The 24,966-nt window shown below is 39.2% G+C and overlaps 1 protein-coding gene across 6 annotated transcripts in view; it reads right to left on the bottom strand.

Moving 5' to 3' along the window:
• The window catches only part of ATP11A (ATPase phospholipid transporting 11A), a 1,534,794-nt gene that overhangs the window by 839,019 nt on the left and 670,809 nt on the right, over positions 1-24,966 (bottom strand). For all 6 annotated transcript variants that reach the window (XM_044072636.1, XM_044072632.1, XM_044072633.1 and 3 more), the window contains exon 3: positions 12,076-12,165. In XM_044072636.1, coding sequence (XP_043928571.1) covers positions 12,076-12,165 — 90 coding nt within the window. The remainder of the gene's footprint in view (positions 1-12,075; positions 12,166-24,966) is intronic.

Raw genomic sequence — 24,966 nt, 5'->3', positions numbered from 1 at the left:
GCAAATAAGACAAGAGTTATTCACTCCAGAGATCTCAACCTAGCCTGTGACTTAAACAAAACATACTGGAGAGACAAACTGGAGAGACAAACAGATCTCCCAGAGATTGCCATGACTCTGGAATAAACTCCAAATTCACAATAAGCAGAGCTTCTCAATGACCCTATTTAAGCATAACCTGGACAACTCGATGGGAGACTGTAAATTGACCCCTGTGGTGGCACCTATATCCCTCATGGACAGGGGCAGTTGGTGCCGATCATAGATTCGATTAGCAGACAATCAAACCATCTAGCAATGGGCAATTAGGGAACCATCTAACAATGGTAATAAGGGAACATGGGTATTACATGGCTAGGCTTGTAAAGGCCCTAGTAAGCTCTTATGAACTTATGAATTACATGCCTAGGTTAATGAGGAAAACCAGAAGAATCTTAAATGTGCACATCTAGTATTAAAATGGTATCAAAAAAGCTGAAGTTTACTCAGATAAACAGGACTTATGGAGATCATTTTAAAAATTAATAGAGTTGATGCATGTAATCAGGGACATCTACAGGAGTTCAGGTACAATGGGAAAAAATTAGGCCAGGCTTAGTGGCTTTCTGAGTAATGGCCTCCACTGGATAGCTCTCACAACAGGTGGACTCCCTTGTATGGTGGAATGCACAGGCTGTGTCCTGATTGAAAAGGCTTAATGGTCACAAGCACTGTGGACAAAATGCACATAAGAAAAAATAGAAGCAGGCTAAAAAGAAGTAAGGAGGAATTAATTAAAAGACATGGCCATTCTAACTACCAACAATTGAAAGAAAATGAACAGGATGAATCAGAAACAGTCAGCCATAAGTAAACAAGAAAATGTGAAGGAAGAAGTACTGATAGCAGTGTGACAGGAAAGTAAAGAAAGTCGGAGCTTAAACAGAATTTTTTTTTTTTTTTTTTTTTTTTTTTAAGAGATACACATCTGCTTGTGAGTGCAAATTAGCCTGGGAATAGAACCCCTGATGGAGGGTAAGTTCCATGATAAAAGTAAATGCAACTGTCAAAGACCAGATCCCTCAGGAAGCAGGATAACAACTCATTGGGATCTTAAATTACTGGATATCTGGGAAAAGATCCTCAAGAAACAGATGTGGAGGCAAACTAGGTAATCAACAAGAGTTTCCTTCAGAGAAAAGCAACCCCTTTTTTTTTTTTTTAAGTCCTCCCATGGCCCATGACATTACAGGCAGGGAGGCCACGAGCTACAGTTACCGCCAAACTTTCCATGATAAGTCCTTTTCCACCATGCAAAACAGTGCAGTGCAACTGTGCTAATTTTTGAGTCTTACAGTTGTTTTTAAATGCTCTGAAATCTGTGTACAGGTAAAGTCTATGCACATGAAAAATAAATGACTGCAGAAGAGTAGAAAGAAAGGCATGACTAAGTGAAAAACAAGCAGCTACTCATAAAATAGGCCCTGTCAGCTCTAAATGCATCAAACTGGCACCATTTAGTATTAGCACTTTGTAAAGTCAAGTAAAATAGTTGCAACCAGAGTGACAGGCCAGATAAGAACACATTAGATAAACAGGTCTAATCAGAAGTAAAAGACATTCAAATATCTGAAAGTAGTTGGGATTTAATAACATTATTATTTACCCTTCACAGAGGAAAGTGACAGAGGATTAATTAAACCATGACACACAATGCAGACAAAGGAGGTTAGCTAAGTGTCATGCCCCCCTTGGACTCTTCATTATTTCTATTCACCAGCATACTTTAGTGCCAGTAAGCCAAATTAATAAAAAATAAATAGGCAACAGAATACTGAGGAGAACAGGTAGATGAGGTGCTCCAGGTAAAGGCTAGCAGTATGACTGAGGCATCTGTAGGGAGAACAGGGCTGTGTAACATGAAAAAGTAGGTGGATACTGAAAAATGCAATGCAAGAATTCCAGAGGCAAGTGTAAGAGATATCAACCAGAAGTGGGTTAAATAGGCAGGATCTGCCCTTGACGAATCCAAAATGGCTTGACTAGATAAGATAGTCTGTGGGTTACCAACATCCTTATACATATTGTTGTTGTGTCTTTCGGCTTTTCCCTGTTAGCGATCGCCACAGCGGAACTCCGGTCTGCTAATGACTGGCAGTAGATTTTTACGTGCCGAGTTACCAGCCCTGACGCACAACCTTCAACGAAGGTACGCCCATTCACGCATGTTTCCATACAGAAGACACTCTAGCTGAGAATCGAACCGAACAGCGTCTTACTGTGAGGCGACAACGCAACCACAGCACCACCAACAGTCTATTATATATATATATATATATATATATATATATATATATATATATATGGGTCCATGTCAGATGGATGAAAACCCAGATCACCGACAACCACATTGCCGAGACGACATCGTCGACAACATGCACCCCTGACGACAGTAAGTCAATGCATTACAGAACGGAATACATTCCCGTTCCTGTAATACATTCAAAAAACACATTAAAACGTATCTAGCAGGGGGGCAAGCCAACTCCGAGATCGCACTACAGTGAAGGAATGGGAATAACTCCCATTCTGCACTACTCACCGTTATCGGGGATGCATGTTGTCGGCGATGTCTCGGCAATGTGGTTTTCGGTGATCTGGGTTTTCGTCCATCTCACATAGACACACATACACATACATATAACTATATATATATATATATATATATATATATATATATATCAATTCCATAATGATCTTTTTCATAGACTTACCAATCAGACTGGTCAGGCTTATGGGTCTAAAATTACTCAGGGAAGTTAAAGTCCTATCATTCTGCAAGGGCATGACTCTTGCTGTCCTCCATTCATCTGGAATGAAGCTAGTTTTGAAGCTTATATCGAACAGCTGCTGGAGTAATTCTGACATGTCATGTTTCAGTCTGACCAGTAGGCAGCGTTCTAATAATCCCAAACTGGAATGCCATCTGGAAGGAGTGACCATTAACACACAGACACATACATGCACGCACACACACAGACACTCATGCACACAGACATGCATGCATGTGCACACCACACACGCGCACACACCCACAAAGATCAGAAAGATCTTGGTATGGTAGTAACAACACAAATGAACCAAAACTGAGAAAATTGACACTAAGGCCAATAAGTTGTTGGGCTGAAAATACTATGAAGTGAATCCAAGAACAGAAAGGTTATGTTATCCTTTAAAGATCCCTGTTCAGACCTCATGCAGAGTACTTTGTTCAGTTCTAGTGTTTATACACAGATAGGAATTTCAACCTAGTCAAGAAGAAACAAAAAACTACCAGGACAGCAAAGCAATCGGTGGACAAAGGGTATGAGGAATGGCTATGGAAGATAATCCTATTCTCACTTACCACAGGCAAAAATGGGAAGACATGATATGAGCTCACAAAACACATTAGTAGACAATTAAGAACTTCTAAGAACTCTGAACACTTCAAAACCCAGCTGCATTCTTACCTTGCCCAAAAATGGAAATGCAATTGCACACCACCAACCTAACCTGCTCAAGACATAAATACTTTATCACACACTATGCTTACATCCTTCTCTAAGCTACTGTTTAACATTTGTTTAGTTTTTTTTTTTTTTTTGCTATTTTGTATGCAAAATTTGCTGAGCTTGTTTCTGTTTCCACTATGTATTGTACAGTATATTATGGAGATTGTACTATGTTTTACTGGAGCTTTTCTCCCCGGGCCTCCACTGAAAATGGGCTCTTTGAGCCCAATGGACCTTTCCGGTCATCAAACTGGAAATAATAAATAAAATAAATTACTGACTTAGTAGCTTGACATGTATCATAGGCAAATGATATGAGCATGTCTTATTTTATCTAATGTGTGGGTGGTTGGATTTAGGATTAGATATTTACCAACATGGGTTTACTGAAAGGAGCTCACATCTATCAAATGTTTTACAATTTTTATCAGGGACCACCAGATGACATAGTATGCCTTGATTTAGCTGAAGTATTTAATTCAGTTCCTCATACAGAACTAAAGCGAGTCAAGCGCACACTTAGCATCCATAGATAGACATTAACATTTAGATAGGAAACTAGTAGAAATGGAGAGCGTGACGCGTGAGAATAGCAGATTCCATGTCAAGGATTAGTCTTGTTTTTGTAGGAGAATCGCAAGAGTCGGTGATGAGACTGAAACTGTATTGCTTTGTTTTAAGTCTGACTTTCCATATCAGAACAGTACGCAGGTTATTAAATTTGCAGATAACACCAAAGTGGGGATAGTAGTATCAAATTTGAGTGAGTTGTGTTTGAATTTAGAGGTGCGGTTTGTGATGTCACTACACATGCGCTTTAGGTTACAAGATTTAAAAAGCCGTTGGAATATTTTTTACTTGTCTGAAGAAGTTCCTAGTTTGTTGCAGGGATGAAAGCACTAACCTTTTACTGCTGTATAAATAAAGTGGATCCATCGCTTTTTGTTTGTGGAGTCCTTTGGCCTGCATTTGCTTTTCTGTGGATTATCAAATTTGAATGAACAAGGTTATTTGGACCAAAATGATTTATGGTCAAGAACAAATAATATGGACTATAATGTTAAAAATCTAAAGTAAGACACTTTGGTGTCAATAACTGATTACACCTGTATGCAGTAAGTGATACAATTCTCCCCACAGATGACACAGAAAAGGATCTTGGACTTGTTACTGATAAGACACTTGAAATTTGATGCAGATTTACAGATGCTGACAAGAAAGTATTTTATCAGAAATATACTGTGTAGTAGTTCTAGTAGGGATGATAAGAGTATTGCTACAATGTACAACATAACTGTCAGACCAAATACTGACTACCTACTGCAACTACTCTCAGATATGAAGACTGGGGACAATTTAAAGTTTTTTTTTTCACTAAACAGATTATGCAGATCAGCCATATGAGTTACAAAAACAGACTTCAGAAGCTATACTTCTTTACCGTAAGGTATACATTGGTAAGAGATTATCGTACTATTATTTATAAATGTAAATTTTTGGGCAGCTGCTGTTGGAGCAGAGTTTAACAAAAGTACAGTTTTGTACCTACCATAAATGTAGATGTTCGAAGATCCACATTGCTGCAGTCCTTACTTATGGGTAGTCCGCTGTCCTCGGTCGGCCCGAATACCAAAGTATTAGGCTGACGTCGGTCATGGGCGCCTAGATCTGACATCAGAGCGTCAGGGTATAAAGGCGCATGACCGACGTCATATCCTCAGTCTTTTCTTGCCCCAGATGTCAGAAGGCCAAACCAGAAAGGCCACAGCCAAAAACAGAATACCTCCCAAAAACATGCCCAACAACAACCATCACCTAAAGCATAGCACCAAGTCAAACTACAGAGGGAAGGAGGAAGGGTATTGGACTGCAGCAATGTGGATCTTGAACATCTACATTTATGGTAGGTACAAAACTGTACTATGTTCTTCATCTCACATTGCTGCAGTCCTTACTTATGGGTAGAATCCCAAAGCAACGGGAAAGGGAGGATGGTAAAAATCATAAAGCATTAGGGGCCGCTAAAATGCCCTGTAAAATTGCAGTGGCAAATCCAGCCCTAGACTTAGAATAAAGAGGAAGGTGGTAATGTTTAGAAAAGGTATGCACTGAACTCCAAGTAGCTGCCTCCAAAATGTCTTTTGTAGCTACCCCCTTTATAAAGGCCGTAGAAGTAGCAGTAGCCCTAGTGGAATGAGGCCTGATTCCAGCATGAATCTCCTTACCATGATGGGAATAACAGAAAGAAATACAAAACCCAATCCATTTAGAAATAGTTTGTTTTGAAACGGGTTTACCCTGTGAACCCAAAGCAAAAGAAACAAACAATTGCTGAGACTGTCTGAACTCCTTGGTTCTGCTCAAATAATAACGCAACTGCCTGTGAATATCCAAAGTATGCAAAATTTTCTCCCCTTTATTTTGGGGGTTCGCATAAAAAGTAGGCAAATGAATAGTTTGATTTAAGGCCACACTAGAAACCACTTTAGGCATAAAGGAAGGATTAGTACGCAAAGATACCCTATCCTTATGAAAAATCAGGAAAGGCTCCACTGCCATGAGGGCCTGTAATTCAGAAACCCTTCTTGCAGAGGTAATGGCCAACAAAAAAGCAGTTTTCCATGATAAATACTTTAACTCGGCAGTAGCTGCAGGCTCAAAAGGTTGTAGAGTAAGTTTTTCCAACACAAAATTGAGATCCCAAGCAGGAGTAGGAGCTCTACGTGGGGGTCTTATATTCTTTGCCCCTCCAAGAAATTGTTTAAACCAAGGATGAGAGAATAAAGGAGGGTCACAATCATAGTGAGCAGAAATGGCTGCAGCATGGACCTTTATTGAGGAGAAAGACAAACCCTTGTCCAATAACTCAGTAAGATATTGAAGAGCAACACTTAAATCAGGTCTGGAGACATCAAAGTCCTTTCCTTTGCTCCAAATAAAAAATCTCCTCCATTTATCAGCGTAAACTTTCCTGGTACTAGGCCTCCTGGCCTCCAACATAACATTCAAAACTTGTTGTGGAAGCTGAGACCCTCCAGAGTCTAAAACAGAATATGCCAGGCTGTTAGATGCAGAGACTGAATCTTGACATTGAGGAAGTGACTGTCCTCTTGTGACAAAAGGTGCGGAATCAAAGGCAGAGGCCATGGAGGTTCTCGTACTAAACTCCTCAGTAGTGGGTACCAGTGTTGTCGAGGCCAATCCGGTGCTATCAAAATCATGGTTGGCTTGTCTTGTCTGGCCTTCAAAAGTACCTTGGGAAGAAGAGGCAGAGGTGGAAAGGCATATACATGCAGACTGTTCCAACTGAAAGATAGAGCGTCCACCTGCCAAGCTGTGTGATGAAACATTTTTGTGCAAAACTTTGGCAACTGGTAATTTAGTGGAGAAGCGAACAGATCTATGTCTGGAGTTCCCCATAACACTGTCAACTGTTGAAATACATGAGGATCCAATTTCCACGCGTGAGGATCCACTATTTGTCTGCTCAATACATCTGCTAAGGAGTTCTGTGCTCCTGGTAGAAACCTTGCCTGAAGATTGAGGTGTAGATTGAGAGCAGTTTCCCACAGAATCATCGCTTGCCTGCAAAGAGGGTAAGAATGGGTTCCCCTGCTTGTTGATGTACCACATGACAGTAGTGTTGTCTGTTTGAATCAACACCTGCCCTGGGAAGTAAATCTTTGAAAGCCATCAATGCAAACTGGACTGCTAACATTTCCTTCAAGTTGATATGCAAATGTTGGAGTTTGACAGGCCACGTGTTTTGCACCCATTTTCCATTGAGGTGTGCTCCCAAGCCTTGTCCGAGGCATCTGTCGTTAGAATCTGACTCGCCTCTGGCCGGGTCACAGAGAGTCCCTTGTTTAGGTGACATTCCTGAGCCCACCACAAAAACTCCTTCTGAATGCAAGGTATTATCTGAATGACAGTGTCTAGATCTTGGCAGTGCTGTGTCCACACATTTTGAGATACCATTGAAGCTTCCTCATATGCAATTTGGCATTGGGAAGCACCAGAATACAAGATGCCATGAACCCCAAGGCTTGAAGGACTGTCCTTGCAGTCAGCCTGGACCGTAGAGACATTTGCTGGAAATAAAGAGAAAGGCTTCTTTGTTTGTCCGGGGTCAAAAAAGCCATCTGGGAAGCTGTATTCAGTCTCACACCCAGAAAGCACATGTCCTGAGAGGGTACTAGACTGGACTTTGTTTCGTTCACAGAATACCCTAGGCATCTTAACACTGCCATCACATACTGTAGATGATGAAGAAGTTCATCCTTTTCTTGTGCAATAATCAGACAGTCGTCCAAATAAGGATAAATCTGTATTCCTCTTAGTCTGAAAAATGCTATCACTGGAGCCAGAACCTTTGTGAACACTCTGGGCAGTAGATAAGCCAAAGGGCAATGCAGAGAACTGATAATGTAAATTTCCAGCCCAAAAACGCAGGTACCTCCTGCAACTGGGCCTGATAGGAACATGAAGGTAAGCCTCTTTGAGATCCAGAGTAACCATCCAGTAATCTTTTCCCAACAGAGGTAAAAGCTGTTGTAAAGTCAGCATCTTGAACTTTGGAATGTCCAGGTAAGTGTTGAGGATAGATAAATCCAAAATTGGTCTCCACGTGTTTCCTTTCTTTGGAACTAGAAACAGGCGAGAATAAAATCCTAGGCCCACTTCTGACAGAGGAACTGGTTGTATAGCTCCTATTTGAAGAAGTAAAGAAATCTGTCTGTGAGCCTCTATCCTTTGCAAAGGAGCGACATCTGGCATGCCTTTGAAAGGAGGCATGGTATGGAAATAGAACTTGTAACCTCGGTTTATAATGTCCAATACCCATTTGTCCTGGGTGACTAAATGCCAATTTTGCTTGAAAAGAGCCAACTTTCCTCCCAAAGGAGCTGCCAGGCAAGAGGAATCTGGCAGCTGAAAATGCAGGTCATTGGGCCTGTTTACGAAAGGACTGGCCCCTGCCCTCACCAGCAGATTGAGCAGGCGAACTCCATTGTCTCGGCCTGAAGGTACTCTGAGCTCTGCCCCTACCACGCCTAGATCTACCCCTAGACTGAGAATCAGAAGAAGGGTACGCCCACCCCTTAGTAGGCCAATTTCTACTAAACTTTGGAGGTTGTACCTGCAAAAATCTTTAACAGTCTGCATAGACTTAGCCTTGTCTTCCATTTTCTTTAAGACTGACTCCACAGGAGGACCAAACAAAACTTCAGACTGCAAAGGGGCATCCAGAATTCTAGACTTAACATGCTCAGACAAAGTCTGATCCTTAAGCCAGGCGTGCCTACGAATAACTGAACCAGTGGCCGCCACCCTAGAAGAAGCCTGTAAAGCATCAAAACCACATTGCAAAGAGTGCTTACCCACCTGTTCAGAAACATGCACTAAATCCTGCAATTCTTTACACTCTATGCCCTCTGCCAAAGCATCCACTTTAGATCTTAGCTGAGAAAGGAAGAAATTCTGATACTTCAACATATGAAACTGGCAGTTCAAAGCTCTCATTGCTAAAGTAGAAGAGGTATACACCTTCTTACCCCATCTATCCAAAGCTCTAGCTTCCTTATCCAGAGGAACCGGATTCTTAACAACAGAGGCTCTAACACCCTTAGGCCCCTGACTAATAGTTTCTGGGTCCGCCCTAGGACTCTTATACAGATATTTATGAGCCTCAGGCACCCTGTAATACCTGTCCGGTTTAACTGGTGCAGGAGGCACAGAATCTGGATTAAGGGAAGCTTCCGAGAAAACATCTGAAACAACATCCAAAACCGGAGGTATAGCTAAAGGTCTATGCTGTGGTAAAACAAGAACTCCTAAGCCTCTTCCGGGAATCAGAGTAATCCTGTCCCTCCCACTTAAAATGCTCCCTCATGGAATGCAGAGTTTCTGAAAATGAAAAATCCTCTGGAGGAGAAGCAGAAGGAGTGGAATCCTCTGCATCAGAATCAGAATAAGGAGGGAAATCTTGAATGTCCTCAGTAGAAGACTCTGAATCATCTGAGGCCTGCTCCAAACTTTCCAACTCTGGCTCCATCCTGGGCCTCTTATCAGGAGGGGGCATAGAACCTCTAATTAAAGTAATCAAATCCTCTGCCATTTTAAGCATGTGCTTCTTAGGCACAGACCCTGAAGAACCAGAACTGACACCAGAGGAAGGCAAAACAGACCTGCCCTTAGAAGGAGCCTTAGAAACAGTAGCAGAAGGCCTAACCACCTTAGGCATAGAAGGGAGAATAGTAACCTGAGAGGCTCCTTCAGCCTGACCTGCCTCCTGAGAGGCCACATCTTGTAAAATCAAAGTTTCCCCCTGGGACTCAACAGAAACTTCAGCCGGATCCACCTGTTCAGCTGTAGCTTCTAAAGGTCCGGCGTCCGAAATGGACGAATCATCCTGCCTAGGCTTTAAAGATTTGTCTTTGCGCTTCTTAGTAGAAGCGGGCGTCGGAACCTCCAACGGCATATTATAATTACACCTCTTGCCAAAGACTAACCTAGTGCAATCTAACCTCCGTTTTATAGTGCGCTTATTAAACCTAGCACAAAACCGGCACCCGACTACGTCGTGCTCCGGCCCCAAACAAGGAATACAAAGCGAGTGGTAATCCCTATGCGGTATCTGTTTCCCACAAGAAATACAATTATTCACTTTTTCTGACATCCAGTAAGTAACTGAGGCAAGAAAAAACAAAAATATTCCCCAACGGGGTACTTAGTCCAACTTGGTATCGGTCTGAAACTCCGAAAACGAAAAATTTCAGAACGCCGAACGGCACTTGCAACGCTGCTTCTGCATCGGACCATGCGGCAAAAAAGACTGAGGATATGACGTCGGTCATGCGCCTTTATACCCTGACGCTCTGATGTCAGATCTAGGCGCCCATGACCGACGTCAGCCTAATACTTTGGTATTCGGGCCGACCGAGGACAGCGGACTACCCATAAGTAAGGACTGCAGCAATGTGAGATGAAGAACATCGCACATTGAGCAGAAGGCATAATGAGTTTGCAGCGCTGTCAGACTGAAAATGAAATAACAAGAAACAGTTCTCAAACAAGGGCAAGATTACAGTGGAAAGCTTTTCCCTTAAGAATCAGACATGTGGATAGCTTGTTTAACATTTAAGAGCAGCTTAGCTTGGTTGGAAACAGGTATACAAATCCTCTCTTTACAGGAATCAAACTGCTAGAAGGCCTCAAATAAGGTCTTTTGTTTGATTTTATACACACACTAAAAACACAGCAGACAGAACAACAGCGTACAGATGAAGAGGAGAGATGCAGGGAAAAAAAAGTGCATGCCTGCCACACTGAGTATAAAACTTCAATCTAAACATTCAAAAAGTACTTTTACATGGAAATAGCAATGGCTACAAGGAAAAGGTTGCCTAAACGGCAAATTGCTAATGGACTAAAACCAGAGAGTTCTTCAAGAAAGTCATTTACAAGGGTGGTGAGACAAAAAGAGCCATAGGAGGAGGTAAACCAAGCTAGCAACAGAAATATGATGCATTAGACAGCTTACTGTCCTCATATCTATGAAGTATGACTATATAACATTTTAAGTAAACTGAAACTCACACGCACAAAATGAAACAACTCCAGAACCAAACTTTTATCGCAGAGATTCTGTCGTAGTACTTTGTGTGATCAATAAAAAAAAGACAAATATTTTTGCAAAATTGCCTCACAGTTAGACATTGCCCGTTCGATTCTCAGTTAGAGCATCTTCTGTGTGTCAACATGCGTGGATGGGCATATCTTCGGTGAAGGTTGTGCGTTAGGCCCGGCAAGCCAGCACATAAAAATCAACTGCCAATCATTAACGGACTGGAGTTCCGCTGTGGCGACCCCTAACCAAAAAAAGCCGAAAGACAGTTTTATTAATACATCAAATCTGAGCAGAAATTTTGGATACCACAAAACTGTAAAAAAAATGCAAACTTGGTGATGCAAAGTTAAAGTGTCTAAATGTTACAGTGATGACTGAAAGTAAAAGCAGCATTCAGTGTTTCAAATAGGAAGTTAAATGGAGAAAGGACCCAAGTGACAAAAGTTGGCCATTGTTTATGGAATAGGTGAAATTTACAAATCTTACTGCAGCAATACTCTTGTGCAGAATGAAGGAACTGACATATGTATGGCAGCTTAGAATGGCAGCAAACCTATACAATAGGCGCACAGTACAAGTCACCTGTCGATTAAGGTCACTAAATACCTGCATAAAGCATAACGGAATAACAACACATTTTCTATATACTGCATGACAAACAACTCTGTTCCCCTCTTCACCTGATTCTCTTTCCTTATGGGTCATACTAACGGGATAATTACTGCAGAGGTAGCATTCCGATTGTCAGCATGTTGACAGCAGTGATGAAGAAAGAAAACTGACAAAAACTGTATAAAAAATCTGCAAACACAATACATAGTTCAAACTATATGCCCGTGGACAGCTTTTCATTTAAGGTTATAAAGAAAACGTATTTAAGAGTTAAAACCTTCCAGATAATAATCCCACTATTACCTGTACAAGGAATATGATAAGGAAATAAAAATTTGCAATTCTTCGGAACTGTTCAAACAAATTCTTCGGTATAAAGTTCCAGAATGTATACTGTATAAAAAAAGAGAGATAATGATGTCAGTGACTTGTAGTCTGCCATCACAAACACATGAAATTCATAGTTTCTACTTCAGAAGTTCATTTCATAAGCCTTATAAAAACATAAGAAAAATGGCATCTATACAAGGATGGTACGCTCTGACAGACACAAAATGTAAGGTGAAACAATCGCCATTTTAAATTATCTTAATAAAAATAATCATGGCAGGACTGTTAGCAACAGAAGCAGTTCTATGGATATTCTCAGTTTTAATTAAATAATTCGAGCAAGATTATTAGTCCAGTGTGTGTGTGTGTGTGTGTGTGTGTGTTCTCATCAGCCTTGACATAAGCCACAAAGGAAAAAAAAATTATATATATATATATATATCTATATACACACACACATATATATATATATAGTGATATAGGGAAATATTGCCAGCCCAGCTATCTGGAAGTTTGTAAACTATTTTATGTCATTTGCGAATACTGATATGATTTATACAGAACTGTAGGTTATGTACTGAGCTAAAATGTAACCACAGCATGCCCTGCTGACTTAGAACAGAAATGCATATAAACTATATACCTATGTAAATGTATGTTTTAACAGTAGAAACTAGAATATAAAAGGGTTAACTTGCAAAACTTCAAGAAAATTATTTATTTATTTGCTGATTGACCGGGAACAGTCCACTGGGCTTGAGACCCATTTTCAGTGTGGGCCTGGGGAGAAAAGCTCCAAGTTACATGAAAATTATTACATTAATTTGTAAGGAAACAATTATTTATAAAGCAAGTGAAATAATACAGAAAACTATCTAAACAGCACATATGCTGTAAAAAGGCACAATAGAGTAACAATGGAACATTAGCATGTAGGAAAGTTATACAGTTAGAAATATTTAACAATACAGCTCAATTTTTTTTTTTTTTGGGGGGGGGAGTAGGAAAGGGGAAAGATAACTGTAGTGGGAAGGTAGAATTAAAGAGTTAAACTTAAAGGTAAGATAGATATAGTTAGAATCTTATAGCTAGGTAGTGGAAATGTGTAGACTATAGGTGACATATTTAATGGTAGTATTAAAAGTAGAAAGTAACAGAGAAAAGAAAATGTGTTAAGATAGTTATATAGATGCGTGGACTAGGATACTGAAGATTAGGGATAACTCATATGGTGCAATATAGTATGACATATACAAAAGTATATTTGCTATGTGAAACAGTTTTGCTAGATTAAGAAGGCTGTGGATATGTGTTGCATGTGCAGCTGAGGTTATCAGTGAGAAGTTGTTTTAGCTTCCTTTTAAAGGAGATTATGTTGTATAATTCTGTAACTGATGAAGGGAGGGTGTTCTATAGCTTAGTCAGGGAATGGGAATAGAGGCAGCTACCTACTCTTTTACCAGGTTTTGACACCAAGTAGGTGTTTGTTTTAGAGCATAAATTTTTGGATGGGACGCAAGGTTCAATGATATCTGTCAGTGAAGGGCAACACTTGGGTTTTTAAATGAGTTTATGAGCAAAGGTAAGTTTGTGTGTAATGTAAGTAATGTGCAAATTCTAGCCAGTTTAGTTCTTTAGTGGCCTGGCAATGGTGAGTGTGAGTTGGTTGAGCTGATGCAAATTTTGCAATCTTATAATAACAGGACTGCAAAGAGTTGTGGAGATTGGTGAAGATAGGAGACTCATATATAGTAAGGTTGGAAGGAGAAGACCTTTGAAATTTAAGTGCTTTACGATTGTGCTATAAAAGTTCTCTCTTAGTTTCAGATTAGCAGACACAGTGTCTAGAGCTAGAAGTTTTTGTATCGTCTTAAATCAGAAGTAATTACTAGGTTTAAAATGTAAAAAGTGTTTTATTGTTTTACGACTTCCAAGATCTGCAAACATCTGAGAGATATGTATTAAATTCTGTTAGTCTCTGTTTTAGCCAAGGAACTGAAGTCAGGTGACAAAAAGTGATGTCATCAAAGCTAACCCAGCAGTAATACGTGATATTAATAAAATAACCCTCTGAGAGAGAGACTGGGCATTTTGTATTTTGTCTTTGACTTGGAAACATCCATCATCTGCATTTGCCTTGCTGTAAGTAAGATTCAGGGCATAGCATCTCTTTTAGATCATCATCTTCTTCTTTCGGCTGTTCCCGTTAGGGGTCGCCACAGCGGATCACCTGTTTCTATTTCTTCCTGTCCTCTGCATCTTGCTCTGTCACACCAACCACCTGCATGTCCTCTCTTACCACATCCATAAACCTTACCTTAGGCCTTCCTCTCTTCCAGTTACCTGGTAGCTTCATCTTTAGCATATTTTTCCCAATATATTCAGCATCCTTCCTCAGCACATGTCCAACCCAACGTAATCTTGCCTCTCTGGCTTTGTCTCCAAACCTTCCAACCTGGGCTGACCCTCTAATATACTTATTCCTAATCCTGTCCAACCTTGTCACACCCAGTGCAAGTCTTAAAATCTTTAACTCTGCCACATCTAGCTCAAACTCCTGCTTTTTTGTCAATGCCACTGTCTCCAACCCATATAATATAGCTGGTCTCACTACCCTCTTGTAGACCTTCCCTTTCACTGTTACAGGTACTCGTCTGTCACAAATCACTCCTGACACTTCTCCACCCACTCCATCCTGCCTGTACTCTCTTCTTCACCTCTTTTCCACAATCACCGTTACTCTGAACTATTGACTCCAAGTATTTAAACTCATCCACCTTCGCCACCTCTACTCCTTGCATCCTCACCATTCCTCTATCCTCCCTCTCATTCACATAGATATATTCTGTCTTATTCCTGCTGACCATCATTCCTCTTTTCTCTAGAGCATTCCTCCATCTCTCCAGGGTCTCCTCCACCTGTTCCCTACTCTCACTACAGATCACAATGTCATCTGCAAACATCATAGTCCATGGGGACTAGTGTTTGATCTCGTCTGTCAACCTGTCCATCACCATTGCAAATAAGAAAGGGCTCAGAGCTGATCCTTGATGTAACCCCACCTCCACCTTAAATGCATCCTTCACTCCCACCGCAGACTTCACCGCTGTCACACTACCCTTGTACATATCCTGTACCACTCTTACATACTTCTGTGACACTCCTGACTTCCTCATAGAATACCACAACTCCTCTCTAGGCACCCTGTCATATGCTTTCTCTAAGTCTACAAAAACACAATGCAACTCCTTCTGACATTCTCTGTACTTCTCCATCAACACTCTCAGAGCAAGCATCACATCTGTAGTGTTCTTTCCCGGCATGAAACCATACTACTGATCACTAATCATCATGTCCCTTCTTAACCTAGCTTCCACTACTCTTTCCCATAACTTCATGCTGTAATTGATCAATTTAATCCCCCTGTAGTTACTACAACTCTGCACATCACCCTTATTCTTAAAAATCAGTACCAAAACACTTTTTCTCCATTCTTAAGGCATCCTCTCACTTTCATCTCTTTTAGATATAGATAGGAATACAGTTAAGATTAGTTTAGACATTTTCTGTATTTATTTGAAACTGTCCTGCAATGTTCTTTTAAAACATTTCCTGTGATTTTGAATTCTAAAGTTACTGTGTTGACTTACTAAGTATTGTCTTGTTCTTTTATTATTTATTATTAAATATATTTAAACCTATCTTTGTGACTGATATTTGTAAGACATATTTAAGCTCTTGGGTACTTGCATATGTACTTGGTGACACTGTACAGACCACTCCTAAACAGCCTTGCTCTTGGTCAGACTACCATTCGGATTAATAGTAACATTACACAGTAGGACTGGACACCTTTTCTTAAGGGTCTTATAGTAGCTGATAAGGGTGGCTGGTGGCAGATGGCACTACCTTACAGCCTGGGCAGGAGGAGGCATAGCTAGTAAACCTGTGCCAGCCTTTTCCAGGAGTGTGTGCATGTTTGTTTATAAATCAAATCTCAAAGAGTTTGTGTGTCAGCTACTTGGGCAGGGACACAAAGCACTGATTGGACAGAGTGGGTGCTGGAGGTATTGGCTTGGCCACTCAGATGAGATCTCAACCTATAGGTATGGTAGTGGGAGTCTTACTGGAGATCTGCAGAAAGAGGGAAAAAACAGCCTCAGACTGATTGTGATCTCTGTGTGCTCTTAAGGAAAATTGCACTTTACTGTGTGTGCACTTGTCATCCTCCCATTGAGTATGTCCCACACTGATGCTAGTGGTGAGGATTGAGGCTCCTTGATTACTGGGCCAGTGCAGGGGCATCACACACACACACACACACACACACACACACACACATATTATATATATATATATATATATATGTATATATATATATATATATATATATATATATATATATATATATATATATATATATATATATACATACATACATATATATATATATATATATATATATATATATATATATTGCTATTATATATATCTATATATATATATATATATATATATATATATCGCTATTGCTTGTGCAAATCAATCTATCAGCATGGTTCTGGGAGGTGAGAAGAAAACGAAGGACCGTAAGAAAATAGATACAATCATAGCCAAAACATATATATAAACTCCATAGAGGCAATTAGCCAGAAGTCAGGTTAGAACCTCCAAACACAGAAGTTATGAAGCAGAAATCTTAGCCATTAAACTACTATAATATACAATGAAGTAGTCAATTTTATTATTAAAGCATTAGATTTTAAACCTTTGTACAAGTAAAGGTCACTTGATACCTAACTTTAATAAAAGTAATGGAAACATTTCAAGGGCCAAGTATTCAATGATGCAATATAGTGGTGGCAAAAGAAATGTAGAGTCCTTCTCATTCACCTGAGCTATATCCACATAAGACTTCTTGTTAGAAGATTGCCTGACTGACAATTTATAAATGGACTAGACTTTAACCTAGGGAGGCTGCCATCATGTAAAAGCTGCAGTGTGCCTTAGCAATGCAGTCATTATTCCAGTCAGGCTGGTCTGTATTGCTTAATGTATCTGGCACATTCCCCAGAAATGGGCATTACTACTAAACCACCAAGCAATTTATTAACAGCAATAAAAACATTCAATTACCGATGAAATAGCAGCAATCAGTATCTTCCATTTTATGTTGTAACAGACAACTAAAACACTCCCCCTCTTACAGGGATGAAAAGCAGAAACAGCTGGACCATGTTACGACTGGAAATGATTGGTAATGTAATGAGTTAAGGAACTCTTGTGGCACATAATACTGCATGAATGTGATAGGTGGAGGTACGTGGGAAAAGCAGACAAACTTACAGTTGTTAAAGGATTAATAGCATTAAAAAGCCAATGAAACCCATTACCACAATTATATCACTAATGTCACATTTATATATCGGATGCATGTTATCATGTTTTATGCTGCTATTCCCAGACTTACAGAATATATGCATTATGTGGAACAATTTCATATGCCTGGCTGATTAAATTCCTGCCCTTGCTATTACAAATGGGAGAGACGTCCCTATGCCAGAGAAATACGAGTTTACTTCTGATTTCATAACATTTCAGTTCTAGGTACCCACATCCTTCTCCAAATGGGTCTATATCAGAACATCGAAGTTTTAAAAATTTGAATGTTCTAATATTGACCCATTTTAATCGAACGCTAAAAATAGCAAATCTGCAGAACACCAAATTCTTTCCTAGGGAAAGAATTTGGTTGGCCGGTTCTGTGGCTTTGCTATTTTCAGTGCTGTGGTGGAGATTTACGGGTCGGGTTCAGGTAAGTGTGCGATTGTGTGGTTGTTAGGATAAGGGCGCGGGTTAGGTGAGTTAGGGTTAGGGCTCGGGTTAGGTGAGTTACGGTTAGGGCATGGGTTGGGTGAATTAGGTTTAGGGGTGGGTTAAGTGAGTTAGGGTTAGGGCGCGGGACAGTTGAGTGTGCGATAGTGATGGACCTTAGGGTTAGGGTTTGGGTTAAGGTAAGTGGATAGATGGCAGTGTATGTATAGTTTAGTGTAGGGTTAGTTGTAGGATTATAAGTGTATGTGTGTGTCTTGATGTTTTTTAGGTGTGCTTGTGTTGTATGTGTTTCGGAATAGCGAATTTTTTCCCAAGGAAAAAATTTGCTGTAATGAATGTTCAATATTATGTGGTTTAGATAGATATTTTAGGTTTGATGAAATAGTGTTCGCTATTTTCATCTTTCGATAACGTGATATAAACACCTCCAAACATGAAAAGATTGACTCTGGACAAACCACTGCAGTGTTCAGTACTGAAAAGAAGTTATATACAAAGAAAAAGGGGGGTAAATAAAAACTTCAATATTCAAGAAAAACAAGTAACTTTTTTGTAATTATGGGAAATGCAGACATATCCTGTTCAAGTACTACATTGTCCAGCCTTGTCAGAATTACAGCCCAAGAATGTATGTGCATCTCATAGGCTGAAGAATAAACAACAACCCTGTTGTTAATATTTACTTCTTTAATTCAAACAAACAAGGAACTGAAACAAACACTTCCCTACACAAAAAATTCATGATTCCTACTTCTGACATCATGAGAACTGTCAAAGTCAAAAACTGCATTCTTCAATCTTTAACAGAAGTGCTGTGCAAGGAGCGATGTACATCTTACAGGAAACCAAAACAAAGAAATTCTCCATTCTTGAGACTTCCAATGTTCATATAAATCAATATAGGTAGTGCAGTGGCAAACACTACATTCTTCAGCTCTCAACAGAAATCATATACAAAATATTATGTACAGATGGAAGGTCAAAATATTTCTGTTGATAATAAGAGGAAGACAGTTAGTGTTTCTGATGTTATAAGTCAATATAGATATAGTTTGAACAAGTATTGCAGACTCTAATCCTGAGGAGCAATCATGTACAAGTACATTTTGCTACTGGGGAAGAGGCAGGGATTTGATACCAACTCAAATACTGAAAAGTGACATTTTTCAGCCCTGAAATCGTGTACATTTTATATGGGATGCAAAAAAAAAAAAAAAAAACTATTGAAGAAAATATTTGATTTTTACCTCAGATTTAATGACAACTGACTATAAAAATATATTTTATTTATTTATTTTACATTTGGTTATCGGGAAAGTCCGATTGGACAAGAGTCCTTTTTCAGCGGGGACCCAGGGAGAAATGTTCCACATATAACAAGAAAACACTACAATTTCACATGTACAGCTGCATACATAAGAAGTGATTTGTAGAATACAATTTCACAAGTACAGTAAAACATTTAACATATATGTATTACATACAGATTTAGTTAACAAGTCATTTGACAGAATTGCATGCATGAAAGTATGAGAGATTTTACAAACATAGAATGTAGCATACACAACAACTCCTTAGCAACAGAAATAGGTAGTAGAGTAGTATACCTCAGTTATCTGTAAATAAAACTAGTCATGAGTGTAGGGAGGAAGACAGAGGTGCTACTAATGAGATAAGTCATAGGGAGGAAGACAGAGGTGCTACTAATGAGATAAGTCAGTAGAAGAGGAAGTATGGTTGTAGCGTATGGAAGTGGGATTACTGTAAGAGGGTCAGAGGAGAAAGCTTAGACAAATGATGCATTCTCTAACACCAAACAAAAGGCACATAAAGAACCCTAGTGTAATCAGTCATGAAACCGTGTTGATACTGCACTGATCATGCTGATTAACTCATAAACCATCTAAGGCACTTGCAATCCTCTGTGCTTCAATATACATAATGGGCCTCATAAGGCTAAATAGTAAAAGTAGTTTTGCAAAAATACTGACACTGCAAGCCACAGACTGCAATCATATAAAACAAAAACACTGTACATATCCTCAGACCGGGAACAAGGCAAAGAATGCAAGTATTTCATTATTTTTAAAACTAACAGCAACTCAAATGCATTACCTCAGAACATATAGGTCCTGGGCTATTGAGCTGTGTGTTTTTGCCATCTTCTACCATGTTGCGTTTCTTCTGAGGAATCGTGTTAGCATTCCTGATCTTGTGTGCACATGTAAGTATGATGTGTGCTCAAGCTGGGTAGCTTCTTAAAAGGGTAAAGGTGGAAGGGTAGGATTTAGCACAGAGTACATGTTTTAAAGAGACACTGTCACCTGCACACCAAGGACATGTATGCAGCAGGCTGTGGCATGGGGAGATATAGTCAAGGCATTTCTGAAATTAAGCAGAAAAGACTTGGAGCCCCCTGCAAAACATGGAAAAAATGCTGCTGAAAACACACCATACAATCAGAGTGAGAATATCTTGTGTACAAGATGGCCAGTGAGAGATTGAATGCTGTTTAATGCAGTGTGCTTCAAGGGGTACATGACAAATCAACTAGATCAGGATGTTTCCAGACATTGAAAATATACTTTTGTACTAAAATTCTTGCGACAGCGGCACTTCTTTGGAATTTCTGTGTTGTTGAAAATCATGGGAATTATCACCCAGAATTCTGGATCTGTAAGCGGCACCTTGAAGAAGCTATAAAGTAAACAGTAATGCAGCATGTATATGAGAACTGCAGATGAGGTACCAATGTATAACAAAAGACAAAGAAAGAAAATGCAAGTGTGTGAAGCATTTTGCAGCTTTAGAAGCTGTAATATACTTTGCACTTAACACCTACCTACAGGCAGCAGCCAGAAATTAAATATATCCGATTCTGAGACGACTTTAAAAACTGTAATACAATCAAGTGAATTTTATTGGTGTATACGCATCATTCTAAGGTCTTCTGTTTCAGTGATACAGCAGAGAATGAGACAATGGTATCATGAAAAGCTCGTGTAAAAATGTCAAGAAATTAGAAAGCTAAAAATCCTTTCTAACAGTTAAACAATTGTCCACAGAGCAGTAAAGTACTACCATGTGCCACTTAGGACACTAAATCCTGAGAAAGAAATCCTTCATTGTACTACTTAATGCTAACAGGTTAATACATTTTCTCTTGACAAAGAGTTTCATAAGCCCACTTGAAACGTGAATATTTTCTATCCTTGTTCTTACTGTAAGGCACTGAAAATTACAATAAATAAGCAGGGTCCAAAAATCTTAAGGTAAGGAAGAAAAAAGAGGCATAAGGGAGCTATCACACTGACAATATATTCCTAAGAGCTGACCCAGTTATTCAGTATTTGAGAACTTATGAGGACAATGACCTAAATTTTGAGCAACATGTGTTCAATGTTGTAAGAAAGTCATTCTACAGTGGATATAAAAAGTGTACATACCCCTGTTAAAATGCCAGGCTTTTTGTGATTAACAAAAAAATGAGGCCATGATAAATAATTTCAAAACTTTTCCTACCTTTAATGTTACCTATAACATGTACAATTCAATTGAAAAACAAACAAATCTGTTAGGGGAAAAAATATAAAAAACGTACAATATGTTGGTTGCATAAGTGTGCATACCCTTAAACTAACACTTTGTTGAAGCACCTTTTGATTTAATTACAGCATTAAGTCTTTTTGGGTAGGAGTCTATTAGCATGTCACATCTTGACTTGGCAATATCTGCTCACTTTTCTTTGCAAAACCGCTCCAAATCTGTCAGACTGCGAGGGCATCTCTTGTGCACAGACTCTTCAGGTCACCCCAAAGATTTTCTATTGAATTTAGGTCTGAGATCTGGCTGGGCCATTCCAAAACTTTAATTTTCTTCTGGTGAAGCCATTCTTTTGTTGATTTGGATGTATGCTTGGGGTCATTGTTGTGTTGAAAGGTGAAATTCCTCTTCATCTTCAGCTTTCTAGCAGATGCCTGAAGGTTTTGAGCCAAAAGTGACTGGTATTTGGAACTGTTCATAATTCCATCCACCTTGACTAAAGCCCCAGTTCTGAATGAAGAAAAGCCACCCAAAGCATGATACTGCCACTACCATGTTACACCGTGGCTATGGTGTTCTTTTGGTGATGCAAAGTGTTGTTTTTGCACCAAACGTACATTTTGGAATTGTGGCCAGGAAGTTCAACCTTGGACTCATCAGACCACAACACATTTTCCCACATGCTTTTGGGAGACATGATGTACTGTTTTGCACATTTTAGCTGAGTCTGGATGTTTTTCTGTGTAAGAAAAGTCTTCTGTCTTGCAACCCTACCCCATATCCCAGACGTATGGAGACTACTGGAGATTGTTGTCACAAGTAGTACACAACCAGTACTTGCCAGCAATTCCTGGAGCTCCTTCAGTGTTGCTGTAGGTCTCTTGGCAGCCTTGCTGACCAGTTTTCATGGATCTGGGGCTATCTACCGAATGTCCATAACACCAAAACTAAAATGGCCGAACACACTTTAGCAAAAGTGCTTTTCACCGTAAAAGTACATTCGCTAAAGTGTATAAAAAAATAAATAGAATTAAAAAAAACAGAACTCACAATTACGCAGGGGGGGCAAGCCCCTCTGCATCCCCTACCCCCCTACTTTTATATTCTCACTTTGAGATTGCACTACAGTTGGAAAAAGGGAATATTCTCTTATCCCCACTGTGCTACGATCACAGCAACATCCATTTCCCCACGTTTTTCTCCTTTTTTTTTTTTTTTTTAGTACACCGTCACAAAAGTGCTTTTTCGGTAAAAAGCACTTTCGCAAAAGTGTGCTCAGCCGTTTCACTTTTGGTGAAACAGTCATTCAGTAGACAGTATGGATCCTGTTTTCATTTAGTCTTTTCATCAATTTTGGGGGGATATCCAGTTCTTTGCAACGTTACTGTTGTCCCATATTTTCTCCACGTTTTGATGACGGTCTTCACTGTGATCCATGGTATATCCAATGCTGTGGAAATTTTTCTGTACACTTCTCCTGACTGATACCTTTCAACAATGAGATCCCTTTGATGCTTTGCAAGCTCTCCATGAACCACGGCTTTTGTTGCAGCAGGCAACTGAGTTAATGTCAGGAAAACCCTACTAGGACAGCTGAACTTTATTTTGGGTTAATCAGTGTCTCTTTAATTGATAGCAGGTGTGTACCCTAGAAGACTGAATGCTGTAATTAAATCAAAAGGTGTTTCAACAAAGTGTTAGTTTAAGGATGTGCACCCACAACAGAGTATTAGTTAAAGCGTGTGCACACTTGTGCAACCAGCGTGTTGTATGTTTTTTTATTTTTTATATTTTTTCCCCTAACAGATTTGTTTGTTTTTCAATTGAATTGTACAGGTTATACATCACATTAAAGGTGGGAAAAGTTTTGAAATCATTTATTGTGGTCTCTTTTTTTATATCACAAAAACCTGGCATTTTAACAAGGGTGTGTACACTTTTTATATCCACTGTACATTGGACAGCTTATAAACAAATGGATTGTGCCTAGATCTGGGAATGTCAATGTCCTCCTTCAGTCAGCCCTCATTAGGCCAGTCACTGAATATATAATGCTCCCTTTGGCATGTAATTGTCCAAACTCATGCAACAACTGAAACATCCACAGAGATATCTTTCCTAAAAGAATACAGGGCCTAAATAACATGACCTACACTGACTGACTCAGAGCTCTGTTACTATATCCAGTATCCTACCAACCTGTGTCTGTCATGGAAGGCATCCTTTGACCCATTACTGATGGATTTACTGCACATCAGTAAATCAAATGGCAACTTGGTCTAGGGATCTAAACCTCATCTGCAGCATCAACAGAACAGTTTGGAGGGACAGGTACATCTTGCAGAGGATACCATTGTTCTGGAACAGACTGCCCATACAGATAAAACAAAGTTTTTCTCTGTCCCTTTTCAAGGGCAACTTAAAATTATAGAAGAGAAACAAAAATGTACCAAAGGACTGCCTCTTGTATTACTAATGGAAAAAGACAGCTCCTAGATGCTGTAACCCATGCATGGGTCCCCTCAAATTATCTATGGCATGATCCTAATTATTCTCATTAAGTTGAAATATAATTATCAACCAAGGTATGGAAAAGTCCAATCCACAACCAAATGGGATAAGTTATTTCAAGGACAAAAAGGAAAACTGTCTAAGCTTAAAATGGCGAAATATACACCAGGATCTTTATTAAATAAAGCTTTCGGGTCTACACCCTTCATCAGTATAACTTAACATATAAAAAAATCACCATTTAAATAGGAGAACATAAAGTCACATGCTTCAACCCAACCCACCTAACAATAAAAATTTAAAGCTACAATGAATCAATAAATATATGCAAAGTAGCACATAAAAAATCACATCTATAAAACATATACATTTTTATAAATAAACAATTTTATACTGTTTCATATGAAATCACATGCACCATACTTAAAAATTAATAATTAATAATTAAAACTTAAACTTATAAAACTTCTCTCTGTCTTTTAGCCAGAACGGGCTTTAGACTAACTGAATTATTTAGGCCTGGGGCTACATCAGCTTGAAGTCTAATAATCCATTCTAGTTCTTTCAATTCCAATAAATTATTAATGTCACCCTTCCTCAGACCTACCTCTACCTTACAAAGAACCCTAAATCTAAAAGTATGTCCCACACTTTCATCCAATATATGTTTACTTAAGGCATTGGTGGGCAACTTCCTCTTGATTTCAGACCTGTGTTCCACCATTCTCTCCCTCAATTTTCTTATAGTTTTGCCTACATAGAATGAGGTGCAACACACACAGGTAGCCAAATATACTACTCTCTCCTCATTACAAGCAGTAATTGTTCTCATGGTAAATGTCTCATTAGTTATAGGATGTGTAAATGTAGCATCACCTGTATAAATGTCATTGCAACAAGTACAATTATAGCATTTCACTGTTTTAGCCACCCTTCTGTCATCTCCATTTTTATTCTGAAAATCCTTGTAGCACA

This window comes from Protopterus annectens, chromosome 5.part0 (assembly GCF_019279795.1).
Source record: "Protopterus annectens isolate FY-2018-M chromosome 5.part0, PAN1.0, whole genome shotgun sequence".
Classification (NCBI taxonomy): Eukaryota; Metazoa; Chordata; order Ceratodontiformes; family Protopteridae; genus Protopterus; species Protopterus annectens.
This window is presented reverse-complemented; position numbering and strand designations above follow the sequence as displayed.